The 17,306-nt window shown below is 38.2% G+C and overlaps 1 protein-coding gene across 4 annotated transcripts in view; it reads left to right on the plus strand.

Moving 5' to 3' along the window:
- The window catches only part of Phf6 (PHD finger protein 6), a 43,061-nt gene that overhangs the window by 15,207 nt on the left and 10,548 nt on the right, over positions 1-17,306 (plus strand). For all 4 annotated transcript variants that reach the window (NM_001402228.1, XM_087598815.1, XM_087598816.1 and 1 more), the window contains 5 exons: positions 5,015-5,148; positions 5,393-5,436; positions 12,331-12,497; positions 12,642-12,785; positions 14,690-14,794. In NM_001402228.1, coding sequence (NP_001389157.1) covers positions 5,015-5,148; positions 5,393-5,436; positions 12,331-12,497; positions 12,642-12,785; positions 14,690-14,794 — 594 coding nt within the window. The remainder of the gene's footprint in view (positions 1-5,014; positions 5,149-5,392; positions 5,437-12,330; positions 12,498-12,641; positions 12,786-14,689; positions 14,795-17,306) is intronic.

Here is a 17,306-nt window from a genome sequence, read left to right on the forward strand (position 1 = left end):
TTAGAAATACCTGAAGGTAAGGTAATTAGGTAAAGTCTTCAGTGTGTGTGTGTGTGTGTGTGTGTGTGTGTGTGTGTGTTAGAAGACAGCTTTGTAGAGTCAGTTGTCTCCTACCTTTATGTGGCTTTTAGAGATTGAACTCAGGTCACCAGACAAGCACATTAACCTGCTGAGATATCTTGCCAGTCTAAGTCAGCAATTAAAAAACAACAAAACATGGACAAGGAAAAAAATGTGACATAAGATGTTCCAATCTTCAGTAACAGAATTAACTTAGAATCAACAAATTTACTGAATGTGCTCTTAGTTTTCAAGCTCATTTGGTCTAGGGCTGGAGTTGTTAGTCAGTGGGAGAGTGTTTGCCTACCATGCACAAAGGCTTTCTCTAGTGTTATCTAAAATAATATAGAATGGATAGTTAGTAAAGTCTATCCATTTATAAAATAATAGTCAAATAAGGATCAAAATTATAAGAGCTAAGAGGAAGTTGGTGTGTGTCCTGTCCCATAGGAGTTCAGGGGGGAGCATTAATACAGGGATTTGTGCTATTAGCATAGACTCACTCTTAGGACTATGAGAGGTATAAGAGCGCATGCCTAATATCCTAGCATTTGGGAGGCTGACATGGGATGGTTGCCAGTTGGAGGCTGGATTGGCCTAGTGGTACCTTATCTCAAGAAGTAAAATAAGTAGCTGGAGAGGTGGCTCAGTGTTGGTAGCACTTGATATTCTTCCAGAAGACAATACTTCAATTCTGAGCACCCACATACAGTCACAACCATATGTAACTCCAGTTCCAGGGGATCTGATGCTCTCTTCTGATTTTCTTGGGCACATAAACACCCATATACATAAAAAAATAAGGAAAAAATTAAGTAAAACACCCTCTCCCCAAAATCTAAAGCTCCAAAGAAATTCTATTCCTAACCTCGACAACTATTTTCTACTGGAAAATATTTTATTGATATTTTGTCCTACCCTTCATTGAATAGAACTAAAAAGAAAATAAGCTTTGATCACTTGAAAAAGCTGATCTTCTGGGGCTGGTGAGATGGCTCAGTGGTTTAGAGTACTACAAGTCCTGACTGAGTTCAATTCCCAGCAACCACATGCTGGCTCCTGACCATAAGGGCATTTTGTGCCATCTGCTGGCAGATGCGTGTACATGCAGCAGATGTTAAAATTTTAAAAATGGGGCTGGAGGGATGGCTCAGCGGTTAAGAGCACTGACTGTTCTTCCAGAGGTCCTGAGTTCAATTCCCAGCAACCACATGGTGGCTCACACCCATCTGTAATGGGATCTGATGTCCTCTTCTGGTATGTCAGAAGACAGCTACAGTCTACTCATATAAATAAATATAAATAATTTTTAAAAAATTTTAAAAATGGTCTTACTCTGTTTTCTATTACTGTTTATGAAATTGCTTTCTGTTACATTAGTCACTTAAACCACTAACTTTGAACAGATCTGAATTTATAGATCCCCCCCCCCAATTGTTCAAATATTTTGGTTTCCTTTGCTTTTTCAGTTAAGAGGCAGGCATGAATGCATTGGCCACACTATTCCTGATACTTTTAAAAATAAATTTTTGTATAACAAAATACTTTGAATATTGTAGAAAAATCAGAAAATACAGAGCATTAAGAAAACCGTTCAAAGATAGCAATGCAGCATTTTGCTTTATTTACTTCCCACCCATTTTCAAAGTTATATACTGGGAACATTATTGAGATTGAAAGTCACATGTTTCAGAGTCCGTATAGCTTTTCTACTTAACATATATAGGCCCATTACTTTGAAGCTGGATGTGCTGTTCACGCCTGCCATTCCAGCACTTGGTAGTTTAAAGCTGCAGGATCGCAATCTAAGTTTAACTTAGCCAACAATCGGAGATGTTCTCTGAAAGAAAAATTCTCAGAAGGAGCTGCAGAGAATATTCCTTCATATGGATGTGATTTATTTAAGCATATTTCAGTTGTTTTATAATTGGGAGTATTCACAACTATTCTGCAATGAATATACTTATATATACATTGTGTATGCCTGCTACTATTTTCAGTAAATAAGTTGACATATAATTATTAGAACAAGGGCTATATAAACTTTGGAAAGGCAGTATTTCTAGTCCTTGGAGGGGTTGAAATTTGAACCTAGGGCCTCACATGTGTGGGCAAGTGCACTATGATCTTGTTATACCCCCATTAGCACATCGCTTCTTTTTATGGTAATTACTTGAAGTTTCAGTACTCATTTGAAGAAGTGGGTTCTTTCTTGTGTATTAATAGTGGATAGTAGCCCTCGTGTTTTCTGGGAAGTACCTATGTTGAGAACTTTTTTTTTTTTTTTTTTTTTTGGAGCTGGGGACCAAACCCATGTCCTTGTGCTTCCTAGGCAAGCGCTCTACCACTGAGCTAAATCCCCAAGCCCGAGAACTTTTTTTTTACTTACATGGGTTTTTTTTTTTTTTTTATTAACTTCAGTACTTCTTATTTACATTTCGAGTGTTATTCCCTTTCCCGGTTTCCGGGCAAACATCCCCCTAATCCTTCCCCCTCCCCTTCTTTATGGGTGTTTCCCTCCTCATCCTCCCCCCATTGTCGCCCTCCCCCCAACAGTCTAGTTCACTGGGGGTTCAGTCTTAGCAGGACCCAGGGCTTCCCCTTCCACTGGTGCTCTTACTAGGATATTCATTGCTACCTATGAGGTCAGAGTCCAGGGTCAGTCCATGTATAGTCTTTAGGTAGTGGCTTAGTCCCTGGAAGCTCTGGTTGCTTGACATTGTTGTTCATATGGGGTCTCAAGCCCCTTCAAGCTCTTCCAGTTCTTTCTCTGATTCCTTCAACGGGGGTCCTATTCTCAGTTCAGTGGTTTGCTGCTGGCATTCGCCTCTGTGTTTGCTGTATTCTGGCTGTGTCTCTCAGGAGAGATCTACATCCGGCTCCTGTCGCCCTGCACTTCTTTGCTTCATCCATCTTGTCTAATTGGGTGGCTGTATATGTATGGGCCACATGTGGGGCAGGCTCTGAATGGGTGTTCCTTCTGTGTCTGTTTTAATCTTTGCCTCTCTCTTCCCTGCCAAGGGTATTCTTGTTCCCGTTTTAAAGAAGGAGTGAAGCATTCACATTTTGATCATCCGTCTTGAGTTTCATTTTTCTAGGCATCTAGGGTAATTCAAGCATTTGGGCTAATAGCCACTTATCAATGAGTGCATACCCTGTGTGTTTTTCTGTGATTGGGTTACCTCACTCAGGATGATATTTTCCAGTTCCGACCATTTGCCTATGAATTTCATAAACTCGTTGTTTTTGATAGCTGAGTAATATTCCATTGTGTAGATGTACCACATTTTCTGTATCCATTCCTCTGTTGAAGGGCATCTGGGTTCTTTCCAGCGTCTGGCTATTATAAATAAGGCTGCGATGAACATAGTGGAGCACGTGTCTCTTTTATATGTTGGGGCATCTTTTGGGTATATGCCCAAGGGAGGTATAGCTGGATCCTCAGGCAGTTCAATGTCCAATTTTCTGAGGAACCTCCAGACTGATTTCCAGAATGGTTTTACCAGTCTGCAATCCCACCAACAATGGAGGAGTGTTCCTCTTTCTCCGCATCCTCGCCAGCATCTGCTGTCTCCTGAGTTTTTGATCTTAGCCATTCTCACTGGTGTGAGGTGAAATCTCAGGGTTGTTTTGATTTGCATTTCCCTTATTACATGGGTATTTTTAAAAATGATATCATGAATGGGTTTGAGTGTTTGATTTCCTTAGAGAAATGTAAGAAATTTTATTTGAATTTATATTAGCCTCTTAGTACATCGACATTGCTTAGGGACCAAGTAGTCCAGGTGTTGGATCACAAGTGTCTGTTTGCATCTTGTTTGATTTTGGTTTGGGTTTTTGGAGATAGAGTCTCTATAATGTAGCGCAGGCTGGCCTGAAACTCAATCCTGCCGTGGCCTCCTGCGTACTGAGATTGTTGTTTAGAACAAGGTATCTGGCAACCAGGAAATAACCTGAAGGTTTTGTTTTTGCCTTACTATGATTCACTTTGATATGGCATTTATAGATTAGGAGATGGCGCATTAAAAGCCTACTGGGTACACTGTTTTGTGAACAAAAACTATTACTAATGATCGTTGCAAACTTTTAAAAAAGAATTGTTTTTGAAATATAGAGCTGGCCAATCACTATCTAATAGGTTCAGAATGTGAGATAAATTGAGTTGAAAGAATCTTTTCTTTTTTTTTTCTGTTGACTTGAATTCATAATACAGAAGATAAGTAAGATTAAATTTAAGGAGACAGACATATTTTCACAGTATAATCAATTAGCTATTACAAAGTATCCTCAACTCAAGGTACTAAAAGTACTATATAATTCTTTTATCCTCTCTACTGGCCTAACTTCCAATTGATTTCACCAGATTCACAAACTAGTGTGGGGAAGTTTTTCTTCACAGATTTTCATTTAAATCTTCATTGATTTTCTTTAAATCTTTAATAAATCTTCATTCAAATCTGATTGTAAGAAAATTTTTACAGTGATATTCAGACTGGTGGTAAGCCATTGTGGCTGGGATAGCAGTATAGTACTGAACTGTATCATTAGCCTTCTTACTGATTTAAGTGGAAGTTTTAGAAAGAAATTCTCAAGAGAGATTTTTCCTAATTACTTGTATCCAGCAAGTTCTGGATTGCAAAAGAGATCTGTTTTTATAGTGTTATTTACATATAGCTGTGCTCCATGATTTACAGTATTTCAAATGTTCTCTTGACCACAGCACAATGTCACACATTTATAACATCCTATATATTTTGTCAGTAAAATAAAAAGTACTATCAGGATAATTTTATTCTAATTTTTCAGGAGGCAAAATAAGAAAAATAACATGAATTCGACTTTTTTTCTATAACCAGTTTGCTTTTTTTTCTGGCAGAAATTGGAGTGTCCCTAGCCTGTTTGTGACAGTATTAGCAGAATTACATTTGAATATTGTTTTGTTGTTTTTCCCTAGATGTGTTCTCTTTGTCATTGTCCTGGAGCAACCATTGGCTGTGATGTGAAAACCTGCCACAGGACATACCACTACCACTGTGCACTGCATGATAAAGCTCAGATCCGAGAGAAACCTTCGCAAGGGATTTACATGTAACTCTTTCATTTTGCTTGGTTTTAAAGCAGTCACACTGTCCTTCAGGCTTTCACATCTTCCTCCACTCAAATCATTTCATCATCACTATATTAAAGAAATGACTAAAGAAGTGTCATACAGAGGTTTATAAAAATAAATCCAGTTTATGAATAGGGTGGACTGTGCTGCTCATTTTTGAAATATGAAAAATGAATTGAATTTAGTTTGCGTAGTTCCTAATTTTGTATTTTCCCCCCTCAGGGTTTATTGTCGAAAACACAAGAAAACTGCCCATAACTCTGAAGGTATGTTTCTTTAGACAGTTGTAAGTTTCAAGAGGAAATGAGAATAAAATGTGAACAAATAGTCCTAAATTAAGTTTTTCCTTAAGATAGGTCTTATTATTCAATATCTTTATAATTGGGGATGTTATTATATCAAACCAATGTAAATAGTCAAAAAGAGCTAAATTATTAAATAAAAAAATTGTCCTAGAAATCTTGTAAAGTATACACTGAAAACTTATGGCATATTCAGAAGAAACAGTGGTAGGGGTGACCCATTTCTCTGCGGTTGGTAATTGGGATTCTTCCTCCCATCCACTATTATAGATGGCGTGAACCTAGGAATACTAATGTACTTTGGATCAGTATACAGTCTGGTAAAATTTCAATGCCTTATCTATGGTTTTGTTTTTTCATGGTTCAGATATTTCATGAGCTGTCATGATCCAAAAATGAAAGTTTCCGAAAAGAAACACATTTTAAATCAGTTTGATTTAAATATATTATGTTTTATTAATAGTTGTTAATGTCTTACTGTGTCCAAAATTTTTAAGTCAGACTTTATAATGTGTAGGCATGTGTAGGAAACCACATTTAGTATTGTTCATGGTTTTGTTTATCCACTGGGAATAACATCCCTCTGAGAAATAAGTGGAGACATACTATGATTTCCAGAAAAAAGTTTGTAAGTAACTAAATTTAAAATAGAGGCTTATCAATTTATCTTATACTTTGTTTTCACTTAAATTTATAAAACTAGTTTAGTGATGTTTATATATTGTTAGCCAAGTTATATTTGGTTTTAAAAGATCTGAGGAAGTTAGTTCTAAAGTTGAACTCTGACTTGAATCAAACTTTCTTTAAAATGTTTATTCTATTTTAAGTGTGTGAGTGCTTTGCCTGCATATATCTGTGGACCATGAGCATGTGTGGTGTCCATGAAGTTCAAAAAGGGGTGTCAAATATTCTGGAACTGGAGTTCTAGATGGTGGTGAACCACCATGTGGTTGCTGGGAATCAAACGTAGATCTCTGGAAGACTAGCTAGTGCTCTTAACCACTGAGCCATCTCTCCAGCTCTGGGTCAAACCTGTTCAAACAGATGTTTTGATACATTTAGTTGCAGTATAACATGGATTAGATTCAATCTCAGATTATTCTGTTTTCATTTAGCTTTGACTCAATCTAATTTTTTGTTACCTTCTAAGACTGTTCTGTTCAAAGGCAAAAATGGATCAGATACTGATATTTTAGCCAGTTGGTCCTTTTGAGACAGGGTCTCTATTATGTAGCCTGGACTGTCCTGGAACTTACTATAGACCAGGCTGGCCTGAACTCAAAGATATTCACCTGCCTCTGCCTCCCAAAATTGCTGGGATTAAAGGTGTGTGCCACCATACTGGGCTTTGGAAGTTTGATCTTTTTAAAGACTTAGCTAGAGGCTAGAGAGTTATATAGCCTTCTTGTAAAGGATTTGAGACGAGTTCCCAACTCCCATGCTGGGCAACTCCTGGGGTCTGATGTCTCTGGCTTCTATGGGCACCTATATTCATATATACCTAAAACATACACACACACACACACACACACACACACACACACACACACACACACACACACACACACAAGAATAGCAAAGTAAATCTTTAGAATAGATGTACCTAACTCCTAGTATAAATATTAAACCTGGTTTTCCTTTTGATCTCTTACAATTTGTTTTCATAATAGAAAACCATACTATTTTCACATTTGAAGTCTATATTAATACAAACTGCTGGTTCAAAATATTATCATCGTATACATGTATTAAAATCTGCCTGTGCTGTGTATATATCATACTTATTATATGTTAATTAAGATATTTAAAAGAAATGATTTAGTAGACATACATGTAACCATGATTATATTGAGTTATTGTGCTGTCTTCTACAAATAAATATGTACAAATAAAATAGCAGTTGAATATAAATTCAACTCAACATTGAATATAGATGAGCAGGCACACGTGTACATAAATAATAAATGAACTTTTTAAAAGAGTTTTTGTGCTTTTTTCAGAAAGGAGAGTATAGGGCTGGAGATATGGCTTGGAGATTAAGAGCATTGAATGCTAACTGTAGAGAACTAAGGTTTTGGTTCCTAGCAGGCCCCTCCATCTGCCTGTGACTCCCACTCCAACTCCAACTCCAGGGAGCCAGTGCCCTCTTCTGGCCTTATTGGAAATAGCCTGGATAAACAATAAGAACAAAATACTTTGAGGTGGTAGAGTGCGACTGAAAAGCCCATATAACTATGTTTTTATTTTTTCTCAATTCTAGAACTGAATCTAACATCTTTTGTGAAAAGCTATAAGTAGGGACTAGCAGTATATGTCAGTGGTAGGTGGCTTGATTGGCATGCATGATGCTCTGGGTTCTAACTCCAACACTGCATTTAAAAAGGAAGAAGGGGGTTGGGGATTTAGCTCAGTGGTAGAGCGCTTGCCTAGGAAGCACAAGGCCTTGGGTTCGGTCCCCAGCTCCGAAAAAAAGAACCAAAAAAAAAAAAAGGAAGAAGGAACCACTGCAAGGAAGCGTTCCTCAGTTCCATTCCTAAAAGGAAGACCCGTTGTAAGGGAGCATTCCTCAGTTCCATTCCTAAAAGGAAGACCCGTTGGAAGGGAGCGTTCCTTAGTTCCATTCCTTCAAGATGTTAATGTGTATTTATGCAGTGTCCTTTAGGATTAGAGTGGCCATCTATGTGAAGAGCTGAGGATTAAGATTCATGATCTGATTAATACAAGTATATGAATGGACTGGACGGGGATACTTGAAATACTTAAAGATGATTAATATATACTGATTAACATAGCTGGCTCCTATTTTCCTTTCTAGACTTCTGAAGCCAGTTCTCCCTCTGGTGGTAGAGAGAAGCCACTGCAGTGTAGACTGTATAAACAAGGATGAATAAAAATTGTTTTTTAACATTTATTTAGTGTGTGTGTGTGTGTGTGTGTGTGTGTGTGTGTGTGTGTGTGTGTGTGAGAGAGAGAGAGAGAGAGAGAGAGAGAGAGAGAGAGAGAGAGAGAAACTAACGTGTGGGAGTCAGTTTTCTCCTCCTGTCTTGGGTAACCCAGAATTGAATTCATGTCTTCAGCCTTAGTAAGTGCACTTTTCTGCCTGAATCTTCTCAAAGACTCAACTAAAATGACTTAAGAGTGACTTTTTCTTAGTGAGAGAGTTCTAATTCTATTTCATACTATACGAACAACTTCAAATTGGCTTGATTTTGGTTCACAATATAGTTCTATAGATTATCAGGCCTTTTTGTTTCCTTCGTATATAGCGTACGTTTATACTTACATTGTGGCATTTGAGGCATAATCTTCAAGTATTGCAGTTTTTAAGATATATTTTTACAATCGTTTGCTGTGTACACCTGTACTGCACGTATGCCTATTGTCCATGGAGAAGGCCAGAAGGCTCTGGATCCCCTGGAACTGGAGATCTTGAGAGTTGCAAGCTGTTGTGTGAGTGCTCGGAAGAACAGTCAGTGCTTGAACCCATGAGCTATCTCCCTGGCCCCAGTATTGGCCATATTTACATTTAGAGAATTTGGCTTTTTAGCTCAAATTTATTTTCTATTGAGTACTTTGTCAGAAACAGCGAAGATTTGTTCTGATGGGAAATTTGTTCTACTTTATGATTGTAATTTATGATGGAGATTTAAAGGATTTTATTTTAGGCATTCCCTGAGAACTATGTACTTCATTGGTCTCTAGAGCAAAGGACTTGATACCTGTGACAGTTTCTTTACCATTTACTGTCTGTAGCTCAATATTTCTGATATTAATCTGTCGTGTTAGCCTTATACAACATGAAGTGTTGTGGAACACTAAATTCAAGTATAGTTTTATAATAAAGCAATTTAATTTTCCAATCCTAAGTAAAATATTATTTTATATTAAGTGTCTGAAACCCATGTCATCTCTTTTGGAAATAAAACTTGAAGGTTAAATCTAGTATCAAGATGAGGCAGAAGTATCAGAGGTGACCCCAAGGTTTTTGATATAATTAATGAGTTTCCAGAATCAAGTCCCATGTGTTTTGCCTTGTGTTGTTTTCAAACAGGATCTCACTGTGTAGTCCAGGCTGATGTCCAGCTCAGTGTCCTGCTGCTTTCTGGCTGAGTGCAGGCACCATGGGCATTTGTCACAGGCTTAGCGGAGGCCTACACCTTCTGTTGTCTTCCTGTGCATGTGTGTTCGGATAGGAGCTCTAGTCTTTATTTTAACTTTGTAGTTATTCACTTTATATTTGCACATTTTTACAGCTGTATGTATTTGTGCATGCACAAGTTTGTATGTGTATGTAGGGGCTAAACTCAGATTGTCAGGCTTGGTGACAAGCATCTTAACCCACTGAGCCAACTCTCTGGCCCCTTTTTACTCCTTTTGAAAGCAACAGCTTAAAGATAGTAATCATGGGGCCAGAGAGATGACTCAGCAATTCGGAGATCCGGGTACTCTTACAGAGAGCCTAGGTTTGGTACCCAGCACCCACATGCCACCTGTCTGTAACTCCAGACCCAGAGGTACTGACACTTTCTTCTAGCCTCTGTACACACTGCACATACATGGTACACAGACATATAGTCAGGCAAAATACCCATACACATACAGTAAAAAGAAATGCAACTTCAATAGAAGTTTTAAATTAATAAACACGGGGCTGGATAGTTGGCACGGTGTTAAGAGCACGTGCTGCTCTTGTAGAATACACAATGCCCAATACTCGCATCAGGTGGCTACTCCTGTAACTCCAGATCCTGTGGATCCAGCATCTTCTTCTGGCTTCTGTAGAAGCCAGTGTGAGTGTGTACACATGCAAAAACATAAAACTAAATCTTTAAAAAGGTGAGTATTAGCATTAGCAACTAGGTCTAGCTTACAATTATTACTACTCTTCTATGCTTATTGAAATAATTTGATAGCATAATTTATAACCACTAAGCACTTTGAGTAGCTACAAGAAACTATGATTATGAAAGGTGGTTTATTTGAAGATAATTTTTAGGCTGCAGATATGGCCACTCAAACCTACGGCTCTAGCACTCAGGGGTCAAGGAAGAGGGATGCCATAAATCCAGGGTCAGCCCAGACTACAAAGTGCAAACCAGTCTTGAAAAATGTTTAAAAGAGGTTTGGAGCAATGCCGCAGTTGCAGAGAGCCTGAATTTGGTTCCCAGTACCTATGGGGTGCCTCATAATTGTTTATAATTCCAATTCTGAGGGGTGCAGTGCCCTTTTCTGACTTCCTTCAGCATCAGGCACATATATAATAAACATACATTCGTGGTGGCACATCCATACATGTAGAATAAAATAAGCAGAGCTTTCTAAGTAAAAAAGAATAAAAATTGTACGAGATATATTCTCCTCAGGGATGGATGAATAGTCCCCATTCTTACAATTAGAAAAGCAGATGCAGCTTCTTTAAACCACCAAATAGTACAAAGGTGCTGTTAAAATTAGTTTAACGTTTTTACTACATTTACTTGTGTGTGTGTGTGTTTGGGGGGAGGGGATCATGCACATGCCACAGTGTGCACATTAGACTTGGTTCTCTCTTTCCATCATGCAGATCCTAGGGATTGAACTCATGTAGTCAGGGTTGGCACTAAGCACTTTACCTACTGACTCACTATTTCACAGGCCCCAAAGTTGGTTTTCAATACTCTCTTCTCACACTTTGGGACTAATTGATATAACATTTAAAATCTAATACTTGTATTATGCCTGAGTTTACGTGTATTCAAATATACCAATTGAAATGTCCTTTACTGTCGTGAATGCATGTCCTAAAGAAAGGTATTGGCATCTGAGAATAGGAGCTGATATAATTTCTAATTGAAAAATTAGTTTCTAAAATTACAGTCAGTAGCATGCTAAAGGAAAGTCAATGAATGTTTTAGAGAGTTTTGCCTAAAACATTTATAGTTTGGACCCAAGGTGAATTAATATTTGGTTGTTATACCATTTTCAATACTAAATACATTATATATAATGAGATTAAAAATGTTTACTGTGTGTATGTATGATGCATGTTTGAGCACATGTAGAGGTCAGGACAACTTCTATTTCCACTGTTCTGTTGGTTCTGGGAATCAAAGTTAGGTTACCAAGCTTGGTTGCAACACCTTCACCCAACATGCCATTTCATGGACCCATATAGTGGGCCTTTAATAAATAAATATTTATAATGAATAGCTGAGTCAAACACTTTCTGTTAATGGTAGAATTGTTTTATTTATGGGAAAAAGTAGTTGTATTTCTAAGAGTTTCATGAAAGTATATATGTATATACAGCTAACTCACAAAATGGCTTTTTATTGCTTATGTTAGAGCTTTTTGTATTGGAACATGTTTCGTTACTTGATCGATTAGCTCAATCATAGATGGCTTTCAAGTTGAAGTTGTTCATTCAGTTTTCATAATGGAGGAACTATCTACATCAATGCTGTCCAATTCAAAATGCAGTAATGGTAGCAGGTCAGGTGTCTGCTGACACTGTTGCCACTTGCCTGGTGTGGCAAATTAGGTTTTGAGATATGGTCAGTGTGCATAGAAAAAAGTCAGATTTTTTTTTTATTATAACTGACCTAATAATGTTTAGAAGCCAAACAACTTGTATCACAGAACCCATTTTTATAGAATTACAAAGTCAAAGGAAATAAGGCTACAGTGGTTACAATCAAAAGGCTTGTTGTATTCAGTTATTTGAGACATGAGATTGAACCCTGTTGAGTAGACCATAGACCAGGCGTCCCTCCTAGGGGCTCCTTCATGCTAGTGAAAAGCATAGTTTCTGGAGACCCCTGGATCTACTGCTGGTTGTTAAGGTTGACCCATGTAGAGCTTCGGTTTCTTTTTGAGCAGCTGATTTAGAAGAAAGTTTTAATGAACATGAACTGGAGCCCTCATCTCCAAAAACTAAGAAGAAAAGTCGCAAAGGAAGACCAAGAAAAACCAACCTTAAAGGTCTGGCGGAAGACACCAGATCCACATCCTCCCATGGAACAGATGAAACGGAAAGCAGTTCCTACGTAAGTCAGACCTAGTGGACTTCTCCCATTTGTTGCAACATGAATAGTTTCATTTGAACTGTGTCTACAGGGAAGTCTTACTGTTTGAAGTAGTAAATAAGCTTTGAATCGATTTATAAGGGTTTTCCTCCTTTTTATTTACAGCGAGATAGGTCTCCACACAGGAGCAGTCCTAATGATACCAGGCCTAAATGTGGATTTTGCCATGTAGGGGAGGAAGAAAATGAAGCAAGAGGGAAATTGCATATATTTAATGCCAAGAAGGCAGCCGCGCATTACAAGTGCATGGTAGGCATGGTATTTCTTGTGTATTTTTAAAAAATCATTTAGCTGGTAATCTAATATGGTACTTTTGCTTCCAACATTGTTTTAGGGCTTTGCATAGTAAAATATAGTGAAGTATTACTTTCCGCATTGCTTTGACAAAATACATGAGCAGCTTAAGAAAGGAAGGCTTGGGAGGAAAGGAGTGCTGCGCTTGCCTTTAATCCCAGCACTAGGGAGGCAAAGGCAGGCAGGTCTCGGAGTTCAAGGCCAGCCAGAGCTTCATAATGAGACCCTGTCTCAAAAGACAAAAAGAAAAAGAAAAATAGAGGGAGGGAGGGGAAGACAGTAGGTAGGTTTGTTTAGTTTGGATTATACTATGAGGGGAATGTCCATGGTGATGGGGAAGTGAGGTGATGTGGCAGGAGCATGAGGCAGCTGGTCACAGTGTATCCAGGACAGTGACCGTTGGTGCTCAGTTTGCTTCTCTTATTCAGTTTGGGACCCCAGTCCATGAAGTGATGCTACCTGCATTTAGGGTATGTCTCCTCACCTCAGCCTAATCTAGAAATTCCCTAACAGACATCTGAAGATTTGTCTCCAGGGTTCCGACAGATTGTGTCAAATTGGCAATGACTACAAATCATCACAATTAATATGTTATGCTCTGAATTTTTCAAGGCAGGGTTTGTCTGTATAGCCCTGTACTGCCCTGGAACTTGACTAGGCTGGCCTTGAACTCACAGATCTACCTGCCTCTGCCTCCTGAGTGCTAAGATTAAAAGCCTGTGCCACCACCACTGGACACCAAGTCTTAATACACTTATGACTTTTTTAAAAAACATATTGAAATATACTATAATTAATTTATAGTATAAGCATTTCATCTTTATAATCATCATTAAAACATTTATGAATGTGTATAAATGTTTTGGGCTTCAACTTATAACCTAATAAATATCACTATTATGGTATATAACACACTATATTGCTGTTATTTATAAATGTATTTTTTTCTATTAGACTCTAATGTCCCTTGGAGAGATTCTATTTTACACCTACAGATCCTGATCTGATTGATCTTTTGAGCTAGATTGTATCGAATTACTAATCTCACTTATGATTAATTTTGAAAAGTTATTTAGATAAGAAGTTGTTACTTAAGTGTGAAGTCATGAGGCTGCGAACCCTGCACTTTGGAAGCTGAAACAGAAGGAGTGTCTCAAGTTTAAGTTCAAGGCCAGCCTATAGCAAATAGTGAGGTACTGCCTTAAAATCTAAATAAATTGGACCAGTCAAAGGGCCCAGTCAGGTAACGGCATTTGCTACCTCCAGGACTTGAAAGTCAGAAAGGACAGACAACTTTGAGTTCTTTGACCTCCACCCACATAAAGTGTCACATATAGAAATGTGTAAGTATAATAAAAAATTTAAGACAATAACCCCTCAATAAATATCCAAATAAACAGAAGTTCTGGACTAGAATGCATAGTAGATTTACCCAGATTTTTCTTTTTCAAAATATGTGTCTTAAGGGACCTGCATGGATTAGATTTTACTTTATATATTTGTTTTAGAATTAGAAGATCAGAAAGTATTCTAATTGTATCATTAGTTGAAACTCACCAATTTAAACTACTTTTCAAAAATTTTCTGGGAATATTAACTAGGCAAACAGGGTGATAGTATTATTGGAATCTTTGTTCTTTAAAGCTGGGTATTTAATCTTAGTTGGGTTTTTAATTGTTTCCATTTTGGTTTATATTGTAATGAGACAAGAAAATATTTAAAATACTTGAGTTGATACTGATTCCTTAGGCAAAGTCTTTTGCTCTGGGAGGTTCATGAATGTCACTGTTACTGTGCTGTTCACAGTCTTTTCTCCTGAGAGCGGTGCAGGAGTGATGGTTTGTGTTTTTCTTTTGTAGTTGTTTTCTTCTGGCACTGTGCAGCTCACAACAACATCAAGAGCAGAATTTGGAGATTTTGATATTAAAACTGTACTTCAGGAGATTAAGCGAGGAAAAAGGATGGTCTGTGATTTTATTATATATGTATTTGTGTTATGCCATGATACTTTTGATTCTGCTTTAAATTTAGGATACATCCCCTATCTATCCAGTTATCAAGAAAATTAATGTAAAGCACTTCATAGTTTTAATATGGCCACTGGCCAGTAGCTTTAAGAAGTGTAACCTTAGAGTTGGTGACTGCAGAGAGTGTCAGTGGAAGGCAAACTTTTTCAAGTTTGGTTTTGAAAAATTTCAGGCTGGTAACAATACCAGTCCTTACCCTGATTCATCAGTTACCAAGTTACCAGGTATAGTACTGAAGTCACCTGTGCTTTCAATTCTTGTTGTATCAACTCTTATGATCTGTGTGTGTGTGTGTGTGTGTGTGTGTCTGTGTGTGTGTCTGTGTGTGTGTCTGTGTGTGTCTGTGTTGCTTTGTGCCTGTGTGAGTGTGTTTGGAGGCAAGAGTCAGATGTCAGGTGTCCTGCTCTGTTTCTCTCTACCTTGTTCCTTTGAATTAGTTTTTCTCTGAACCTGGAGCTAGGCTGGTGAACAGCAACTTCAGTGGTCTTCCTATGAAATGTCTTATGGGCTTTTTTCCAATTTTACACTTTATTTTTAGGTCTCTTTCTCCCTCTCCCTCTCCCTCTCCTTCTCCCTCTCCCTCTCCCTCTCCCTCTCCCTTTCCTCCTCTCTCTCTGTCCCTCTCTCTCAGTGTATGTATGTGTATGTGTATGTATGTATTTCTATGTATACATGTTTATGCATGTGCCTACAAAAGCCATAAAAGGGCATTAGAGTCACTATAGCTAGAGTAACAGGAGGTTGTTAACCACAATGTGGATGCACCTCTGCAAGACTGGTAAATATTCTTTACCATCGAGCCATCTCCCCAGCTCCTGCAGTGGTTCTCATATATATTATAATCTGGATGGGTAGACTGGTATATATTCTTTACAATTGAGCCATCTCCCCAGCTCCTGCAGTGGTTCTCATATATATTATAATCTGGATGGGTATTTGGTCTGCATATATTCATGTGCATGAAGTGCCTGTGGAGGTCAGAAAATGGGTTTATTGGTTTGGGTACTTTGGAACTGGAGCTAAAGACAGTTCTGAACCATCACAGGGTTGCTGGGAATTGAATCTGCTCTTAACTGCTGAGCCATCTCTTTAGCCCCCTCTACGTCATTTCCTATGATTTATTTTACATCCCGTTGTTTTCTTTTTAATCTTTTTTTTTCATCCTCCATATTTATATTTAAAGCGGGAATTACAAAGCCTAGAAAGACAGCTCAAGGCCTAAGAGATAAGAGAACATACTTGTCTTTGAGAGGACCTGAATTAGGTGCCCAGCACCCAGATCATAACTCCCTGTAACTCCCTGTAATTCCCTGTAACTCTAGGTCCAGGTCCAACACCCCTTCTGAATTCTACAGGTACCTGTACTCACATGTGCACATTTCCACACATAGATACACACATAGAAACCTAATTTAGAATAAAAGAAATACTTTGAAAAATTAAATAAGAGGTTAGAGAGATGGCTTAGCAGTTAAGAGTGCTGGCTGTTCTTACAGAGGACCCAGGATCAGTCCCCAGTACCCACACAGTGATCAATTGTCTGTAACTTTAGTTCCAAGGGATCTAGGCATTCATGTAGTATACATACATACATTCAGTCAAAACACTCATAATATAAGACAATTTTTAAAAAGTTGTCAAATAGGAATTACACATAAGGACATAAACAGACTTGGTTTCACCTCTTAGAGCCATAATACTATTACACAGGAAGGACTGTATCATCCCATGTGGACTTATCAAGTCCACAATGGCTGTCTGGGATGAGTTGGTCCATTTGTTTCCCCTTTTGTGAAGTTCTTCAGTCTTTCATGTGTGAACCTCAGATGGTTATGGTTCTTGTCAGATCCACTAGAAATGCCTGTTTTTGTGGAGCTTCTTATTTTAAAGGGAAAATGACCTGTTTTTTAGATTCAAGTCATTTGGTTGTTAATTTTGATCACTTTCACTGAAATCGTTAGTACTAAAACCTAATAGGAAAACCACCTTCTCCACAGCAAACAGTGCTATGATGTTTAACAGAAGTCTAAAGTGAATGGGACAGAAGTTTAGTTTTCTTCATGAACTTACTGTATGGCTCTGTTAAAGGTTAGGGTAAATGCTAACCAGCCCCCTGCATGTACTCTAATAGAAGTGAGCCCATCACAGTCCTCCCCCAGCACTCAATAATAAAAGGGCATCTGCAGTTGAATGAACTTGCAAGCTGTTTGCTATGCCCCCCTTCCCTGAGAAGGGCTTTGAAACATTCTAGAAAAAAGAATGTTTGCCTCCTGCTTGTCGGTCTGAGTGCACTATGAACCCTCTTTTGCAGCGGGCACCAGTTAATCTCGCAGCTTTATTTAGGAGAAGCTTATCTAGGCTATACTCAGAAGCTTTGAAAGGATTTTGGCCCCATCGTTTTCCCCGTTCCATTCTGGAAACTTTACAGAGCCTCCTAGTGCAGGGATTG

This window comes from Rattus norvegicus, chromosome X (genome assembly GCF_021556685.1).
Source record: "Rattus norvegicus strain SHRSP/BbbUtx chromosome X, alternate assembly SHRSP_T2T, whole genome shotgun sequence".
NCBI classification, from domain to species: domain Eukaryota; kingdom Metazoa; phylum Chordata; class Mammalia; order Rodentia; family Muridae; genus Rattus; species Rattus norvegicus.